Source organism: Ovis canadensis, chromosome 6 (assembly GCF_042477335.2).
Source record: "Ovis canadensis isolate MfBH-ARS-UI-01 breed Bighorn chromosome 6, ARS-UI_OviCan_v2, whole genome shotgun sequence".
Classification (NCBI taxonomy): domain Eukaryota; kingdom Metazoa; phylum Chordata; class Mammalia; order Artiodactyla; family Bovidae; genus Ovis; species Ovis canadensis.
Genome location: NC_091250.1, coordinates 119,526,398 through 119,534,819, shown reverse-complemented (window position 1 = coordinate 119,534,819; position 8,422 = coordinate 119,526,398). Strand labels below are relative to the sequence as shown.

At 56.8% G+C, this 8,422-nt stretch overlaps 1 protein-coding gene across 3 annotated transcripts in view; it reads left to right on the top strand.

The window, feature by feature from the left end:
• The first annotated feature begins 647 nt into the window (after positions 1-647).
• WFS1 (wolframin ER transmembrane glycoprotein) overlaps positions 648-8,422 on the top strand; it is a 31,917-nt gene continuing 24,142 nt past the window's right edge. Inside the window, exon 1 of one of the 3 annotated variants that reach the window (XM_069594689.1) lies at positions 648-833. Coding sequence is in view for 1 of the 3 variants with exons in the window: in XM_069594688.1 (XP_069450789.1) it covers positions 8,376-8,413 (38 nt within the window). In the remaining 2 variants the exon portion in view is untranslated. Of the gene's footprint in view, positions 834-6,672; positions 8,414-8,422 lie in introns of those variants that run through there. The other 2 variants (XM_069594690.1, XM_069594688.1) reach the window with 2 other exon arrangements.

Genomic DNA, 8,422 nt, shown 5'->3' with positions numbered 1-8,422 from the left:
TTCCAGACTGCCTCATCCTTACACCACTTCTTGGGCTGGTAATAGATATTTTTAAACGAATTTTACAATTACTCTGTGAACGCATGCTATATTGCTTTTGATCTTGTGCTTTTAAAGCAGTCCTTGGTTAAATGAGTCACATTTAATGGGATTTCCAATTCGTGCTCCTCCATTAGGGCAGCCCTCTCCATCTTTGATGGGGCCGAAAATTAAGGCGTCTGGTGCACAGTAGGCCCTCAACGTGTCAGTTAATATTGTAAAAGCAATGATAATAAATCTGAAGTTGGGGAGCCTGGGGCCAGAGTACTGGGTGAAAGGTCGTCTTGAGCCTCGCCCGTGGGCTTGCAGCCGGGCACAGCAACCCGGACGCCCTGTGGGTGTGGCGTGGCGTGCAAGGGTTCGGTCTGGCCCGCACCGCCCGAGTTAGCTCGGAAACTTTCGCAGTGGGCGGGCCGGACCCGCCCTCCCGGCGACCTCGAGCTTGGCCGCGCCGTGGGCCCGTAGGCTGTAGCCGCCGAGGCGCTCTGTGATTGGCGAAAGTGCAGAGTGATTGGCAGGCAGACCGGCCGCTCAGCGGGCCGAGTCGGAGCCGCGTCCTCCGGGCCGCGTCGGGAGTGGAGGACGGCCTGCGGCCCCGCCCAGGCCCCGCCCAGGCCCCTCCCCTCCCCGCGCTGCTGCTTGCGCTCACCGGCTTCCACTGAAACCGGCACAGTCCGCTTGGTCCCGGCTGCTTTCCTTCGGCCCTGGTCTTTCCAGCTGCTGCCGATCAACTTTGTGACGAGCTCGGAGGCCCAAGGGCGTCGCAGCGCCGCGTGAGGCCCACTCACGGGCCGGTGAGTACTTCGGGACGAGGGGCGGTTGCAGCGGGACCTGGAAAGTGAACCGAGAGCACCTGGACTGGCCGCCCTCCTCGGCCTCAGTTTCCCCATCTGCGCGGTGGGCGGCTGGTACCAGTGTTCCCTGCAAGTTCCCCAGAAGTTGGAGGGCCAGGGCCCGTCCTCTCCGCGACACTCAGGGCTCCCCCTGCCCGAGCCTGGATTGCGGCTTCCTCCCGGGGATGCGCGCCCCCTCAACCCCAAGCCTGGGCTCCCCGGGCATCGTGGGGGCACCGCGCGCTCTGAGCACCGTCACGCCCACGAGCCCGGCTTCGAACCCTCCCCGCGCCCCGTCCCCCTCCCCGCCCCCGCCACCGCCAGCGGGAAAACCGGCCTCAGAGGAAGGCAGCTCTTGGCGCTGGGGACCCGGTGGGTGGAAGGGGGCGCCCCTGCCCCCTGCGTCCCACAGCGTGGATCTCGAGTTGCCCCGTCACGATGGCCCTTCCCCCGCGGCTCTCGGCCTGCTCGATGAGACCCTGAGCTGCCCTCAGTGCCCCTGGGGCCGCTGGAAGGCGCTTGTCACCCCCTACCCCGCCATGAGGGCTGCTGATGGTGTGTGTGTGTTGAGGGTTCAGGTGATCCCAGCCCTCGGGGGAACATCAGTTTCTGCTTTGACAGATGGAAACTCTCTGGGAAATCTGACCCATCTCTTCTGGGTGTGATGGATCTGGGACCTCTCACACCAGTGGTTGTAGTTGATGTTAAGAAATTCCGAGGAACTAACACACAGTATTTGACTCTCCCAGCAGTCTTAGGGGTATGGGATTATGGACCCATTTGACAAATGAGGAAACCAAGGCTCATTAGGGTTTGATGACCTGCCCAAGACCCCACAGTGGATGGGGCAGAGCCTGGTGGAAATCAGTGCCCCTCCTGGGCAGTCGCTGAGAACAAATGCCTGCCTCTCCTCACCTTGGACAGTGACCCCTGGCAGAGGGTCCATTTGTAAAGGGCTTTCCCTTCTTCCGGGATCCATCACTCAGGAAGCAGTGCCAGGGATACCTGGTGTGCTGGCTGTCTCCCTCACTACAGCCCCAGTGAGGAAGCTGTGCTGAGAAGCCCAGAGGTCACTCTTCCCTGCTGCTCGTCTCCAAGGGGCTGTGATTCTCACCGGTGCCCCCTTGGCATCTGACGGGGATTTGGAGGAAGGTTCCTTTATATTCTTGCTCCCCCCAGCAGCTGGGCCTTGATTAGACACAGGAAAGGTTGCCCGGAGACCACATCTCATCTTCTTTCCCAGATAGAAGGAATCTGGAGGGCTCCCCACTCAGGCCACCCCTGCTCCTCCCAGGCCAAGGCTGGGTAGGCCTTTGGGGGCTGGTCACAGAGGGGATCCTAGTTCAGTCCCCAAAATGCCTGGACAGAGACCAAACCCTGGTCCACGATGCTGGTGATGAGAGGGTTCTGGTAGAGAGGTTGCTCCATGCTTCAAATGACTCCGTCCCCTCCCTCAGATCCCCTCCCCAGAAAGTGGCACCACCACCATGGCCCTGCCCCATCAGTCAGACCACATTCTGCTTCCACACCCTCTCGTTCAGTTGGGGATGCTCTTGTCTCTCCTGGCCCAGGAGTTGTCCTTAGATGCCTGCCCCAGGCCAGGCCTCCTCACTTTCCCTGGAAGGCTGCCCGGCTCCCTCCTTGGTCTCCCTGGCCTGTCCCCACGCAGCCTGGATGGGCCTCAAACTGCCACTGCCCTGCAGCTCAGCCCTCAGTTTTCCTTCTGCCCAGGGCTCAGCCCCAGCACCAAGCCTGGCACTTGTTTAGGGCCTGCCCCAGCTTCCTGGCTGTCCACTCAGCCTCTGTTCTCCTCCCTGTGTCCTCTGCCCAGTCTCAGTTCTGTGCCACTTGCACCTTCCCCACCACGTTGCCATCTCCTTCTCTGTCCACTGCCTTTTCTCCTGGGCAGTCCCCCACTGAAATGCCCAAACACCTCCATTCTTCCCCCTCCTTCACCCTTGCCTGGCTTGTCCTGAAGGCTTGGTCCAGGCCTCTCGTGGAGAATCCCTGCCCTGCTCCTTTCCCACGGCTGAGGTTGGACCCCTTCTGTGCCTGCTGCCCCCCCCACCCCTGCCAAGTGGGCCATCCTGGTGGTGGTTTGTTTAGGTGTCATCCTTCCCATCTGGACTGAGTTCGTGAAGGCCGGCCCTGTGGGATCCTCAGTGGGGTGGGGAGGCCCAGCACAGGCCAGGCACAGAATCAGCCCACAGTCCATGCCCACTGACCCACCCTGGCCAGGTGGGGGCATCCCCAGCCTGATTCCCCCTTAGTCCTGTGAACTTGGCACATTGGTAGAGCTGGAATGTTCCTTGGTTTGGCCCTTAAGACTCTGGGACAAAAATAGATACCTGGGAATCTCCAAGGGCTTTGTGCCCTTGTCTTGACCAGCCTCGTGCCAGGCAGCTGGGCTGTCCAGGCCAGAGGAGACATCCCAGACCCTGCGAACCCCGGAACCCTCTAGCTTTGGGCTCAGTCACAGATAGGTTTCAGAATTAACGTTTTGTTGTAATTCCAGAAACCTTCACATTCATTATAGAAAATTAGGGGAGCATATTTAGAAAAAAGAATAAAATAAAACTACCTCAGTGGCTCAGTGGTATAAAGAATCTGCCTGCCAATGCAGGAGACGCAGGAGACAGGTTCAGTCCCTCGGTTGGGAAGTTTCCCAGGAGGAGGAAATGACAACCCACTCCAGTATTCTTGCCTGGGATATCCCATGGACAAAGGAGCAGGGCAAGCTGCAGTCCATGGGATCACAAAGAGCTGGACATGACTGAGGACTGAGCACACACCTAGCCTCTTCACCCAGATGTAAACACTATTGCTATCTGTTGGAGGGGGTGCATTTTATTCCATCTTTTTCTACAGATGCATTTTGTTTTCATCTAAATAGACTCAGGGCAGTATCTCATGCTGCTTTAAATCCTGCTCAACAGAGTTATACAAACATGTCCTTACCTTTAAATATTCTTACACAAGTCGTGGCTAATGGCTGTATAGTGTAGCAGCACCTAGAGGGGCTGTGAGTTTCACATCTGCCCTCTCTGGACGGCGCTGGAATGTATGATGGACACACCTGAGAGGTGTTCTGTAAGAGCAGAGACGTGGAGGTCCACAGTTGGGTGTGATTGTGGGGTGGGTGTGAAACAGTGGGCATCCCAGGTTATTCCCTTGCAGCTAGCATCAGAGTTCGTGAATGTCCTTGAGTCTTCCCCTGAGGGCATGTTTCAGAGGTGGGGTGGTCCCCTGGGGGTGGAGAGCCGAGTGGGCGTGGCCCTTATAAGCAAGGATTAGAGAGCTTGGGAGAGGGCAGTGGCAACCCACTCCCCCTACTCTTGCCTGGAAAATCCCATGGACAGAGGAGTCTGGTGGGCTGCCGTCTATGGGGTCGCACAGAGCCAGACACGACTGAAGTGACTTAGCAGCAGCAGCAGAGAGCGTGCGCTGAAGTCCGCATGCTGCCCTTCTCCCCCTGTCGGTAGTTGTGTGGTCCCAGCAGCCCCCTTCCAGGGGTGGCAGACCCTCAACTGAGCTCTGTGGTTCCTGGCGTTTTTCTGTTTTGCTGGGGTAAAATTATGCCTGGGTGCTCATGTGGAAAGAATGCCGGCCACTCTGGATCTGACACAATGACAGGTTCCGAGCCACTGCCCTGACCCTGGGGTGGCAGTCGGGTTGACCACCCCCCCTCTCGTAGGCATTGGAGGAGCCCTGGAGATGGGGCGGAGCGCGATGCTGATGCTCTCGTTCTGTGGTTGGGATTCAGGATGCCGGCAGGGCCGGAGGGAGGGACCTGCTTTCTCTGGTCACACTGTGAGATGGGGCCGGCTCTTCTCCAGCCAGGGCTCCTCCCCCCAGGCCAGACTCCCTCAGATGTACCTTGCAAAGCACGGAGGCAGGTATTCTGAGTGAATGAGATGCCGGAAAGAAGACTGTCAGAGAAGGAAGACCAGACACCACTGTGGGTCCCTCCACCAGGAGAGCATCTGTGGTCTTCTCTGTGACCTATCCATGGCGATGGGTCATCTTGTTTGTTTTTAAGTAATAAGGCGTTTGATCCATAAAAGGTTTGGCTGACCTCAGGAAATCTGAAAATTAATCCTCCTCCGTTCGTCCATTTTCACTAACTAGAGATTTCACTTTAAAAGTTTCATTGTGATTGTAATGTGACATGCACAATGCTTAGCCCAAGAGGCCAGCCAGAAGCTACCTGTTCTCCTGAAATTTCTATTATAAGGTGGCTCTCAACTGAATGTGCCTTTGTTTTGCACTTGGGAGAAATGGTGCTTTTTTTAAATGGTTGGTAGTTTGCAGGCTGCTTTCTCTTTCTTCACACCCTTGTGCCCCAGAGCACCCCTTCATTGGAGGCATTATTCCTTCTGCACAGATGGGTGAAGTGAGGCCTTGTGAGGTTTTGTGCTCAGTCGCTCAGTTGTCCGCCTCTCTTTAACCCCATGCACTGTAGCCCACTAAGCTCCTCTTTTCTGTCGGATTTTCCAGGCAAGAATACTGGAGTGGGTTTTCATCTTCTCTTCCAGGGGATCTTCCCAAACCAGGGATTGAACCCGCGTCTCTTGCGTCAGGTGGGTTCTTTACCACTAAGCCACCAGGGAAGCCCTAAGTAGCTAATGAAAGGTAGAACTGACATGCACTCCCTGTGTTGGCTATTGGTGGAAAAATTGTGTCCTGATGGTGAGGGATGGTGCTGTCCCTCCTGACCCGTCCTTCCTTGTAGATGGGGAGACAGACAGGTGTGAGTTCTTCTTGTCCACCTGGCAGAGAGAGGGCTCTCCAGGAGACATGCCCTGGGTGCTGTGTGGTTACCTGAGAGCAGGTGATGGAAACAGGACTCGGGGCAGAGGCAGCTGGGAAACTCCCAGAAGGGGGCGAGTTGGGCCCTTGATTTGAACGACGTGTCGGAGCAACATGTCGGATTGGTCCTGGCGGAGAGGACACTTCCAGGTCTGGGGGGCGCTTCGAGAGCTAAGGCGTGGGGGTCACAGAACTGTAGGTTTGGAAGTGAGTGGTGAGGGAAGGGAAGGCACGGTGGGGCTGGATCGCAGAGGCAGGTGGGCAGATTTTGAGAAGCCTCTTTTTCAGAAATGAGGTCTTTCTGAATGAGAGGCTCTGTGGTTTTGAATTCTAGCTCCAAGACTCTGAGCTACGAGGCCTTGGGAAGGGATCTCACCTTTCTGGAGCCAAGGTTGCTGTCTGTGAAAGGGGGTGAGCGTGGAAGGACAGGTTATCTCACCATCCACCGCAGCCGGGTAACAGCAGGACGCTCCTCCTGGGCCAGCCACCCCCACCCGCACCCCCAGGAGAAATCGGTGGGAATTGCTAAGAAGGGCACATTCCAGACATGCTTGTTGCGTTGTTAGTAGTGACAGAGGATCCCTGGTGTAAGTCAGCTCTCCGAAGGCCCGCTGCCCTCTGCAACTCCAGGAAGGTAGCACTTGATTCCGGGGCAGTGGGAGCCACAGGAGATGGTGAGGTCAGACGTGACTCCGCGTGGTTTGTCTCCGATCGGCCGGGGACCTGCACAGCTGGGTTCTGTCTGCAGAATTCACGGCTGACTTTCCCCGCCCCCCTGCAGCTGGCCGCCCGCCCACGGGGCCTGCCTGCCCGTCTACCCAGATGATGGATTTCACAAAAGTTGCCTCTTTGTTTGGTTCCCGGAAGCCTGGCGTTCGGGAACAGCACCGAGCACGGCATTGGTTTCCAAGCAGAGATCCGTGTGGCTTGATACGCTTTTGGTTCGCAGCCAAGGGGATGTTTTAAAATAAGGGCTCGGCCCCTCCAAGGCAAGGCAAGGGGATGTTTTAAAATAAGGGCTCGGCCCCTCCAAGGGAGTCGTGCCCAGATTGAAATCTCCAGGGTCCTTTGGAGAATGAAGGTCTGATCTCTGGGGCCTCCTTTGACTCTTCCAGTGACGGCAGTCTCCAGGCACGCTTCAGGTACCCACTTTTGCAGGCTCAAGGGAGCCGGAGCTGGACACTTTGGATACCTGGGAGCCTGGCCCTTCCGATCTGTGATCTCATATAGTCCTCACAGTACCCCCATTTACAGTCGAGGAAACTGAGGGACAGAGAGGAATGTGACCCGCTCAGGACCCCAGAACTGGCAGCACAGTGGCCGTGGTGGGTTGGTCTGGGAGCCGGATTCCTCACCCCCGGCCTTTCCCTGCTCTGCTCTCATTTCCTCACCTCTGCTCTCATTTCCTCAAGGGTGAACGTGGCCTTGAGCCTGGGGTGGGGGCCATGGGATCCTTGGGGATACCCCACTCAGTGTACGCGGTCCTATCTGCTTCAGTGTCTGTGTCCATGGAAGCCCGTCCCCGCTCCCCAGGGCCCCGGTTTGGGGTCCTGGGGCTGGGGAAGGCCTGGAGCTCTCAGCCCCATAGTCTGGGGCTCATGGTCACCCTCAGTTGTGTCAGTGGTGATTTTCGCCTTGTTGCTAAACAGCAGCATTGACTAATCGAGCCCTTTGCCCCTGTTTGTCATCAGCTCTCTTTGCTTGCCAGTCTGTTCCAGTCATCGGTTCCGACACACCAGCCCCCCGGTTTCCATCACCCACGTCTGGCATGGGCTCGTATCCGGTGCCGTCAGGCTCGCTGAGTTGTGTCCTGGGGGTCGAGCCTGGTGTGGGGGCTTTGGAGTTGGCCAGGCCTGACCACATCCTGCTCCAGGGGCTGTTCCCCCCACACCTGTCTTCCACCCCTCTTCCTCTCCCCTTTCCCTCCCTCCCTCTGCTTCTCATGTTTACTTTTTAAAAATATTTTATTATTCATTTATTTGGCTGTACCAGGTCTTCACTGAGGCATGCAGGATAATTTTGTTGCAGCATGTAGGATCGAATTCTCTGACCAGGGATTGAACCTGGGCCCCCTGCAATGGGAGCTTGGAGTTTTAGCCACTGGAACACCAGGGAATCCCCTCTCAAGTTTATTTTAAACTTCCACTTTGTGCCAGTGTATTCCTTTCGTAGAGCTCTAAGGAGAAATTGACAGAAGCTTGGTGGCTTTAAACAACAGAAATTTTTCGTCTCACAGCTCTGGAGGCAGAAGTCCGCGATCAGGGTGTCGGCGGGGTTGGTTGTCCTGGGGGACTCTGTGGGAGAGTCCTTCCTTGTCTTTCCTGACTCTGGGTGTTGTTGGTGTCTCTGGGCCTGCAGCTGTGTCTCCTCCTCCACGTGGCATCCTCTCTGTCTCTGTGTTACCCTTTTATAAGGACCCCAGTCCTTGGATTAGGGACCACCCTAAGCCAGGATGCTCTCTTGTCAAGATCCTTGATTACATCTGCAAAGACCCCCGTCTTCCAAATAAGGTCCCTGCACAGATTTTGGGTGGACAGACTGGGAGACCAGCTTCATTCCAGCACAGCCAGATGCTGTGCCCAGGGCTCCATGTGGACCATCTCACTGAAGCCTCCCAACCTGCCACATCCCCATTTCTCAGATGAGTACACCTGAGGCCCGGGACTCAAGTCCTGGAGACTAAGGGCCCAGCTCATGGCTGCTGTGGGACCTGCCAGGCCAGCGGACCTTGAGTGAGTTTC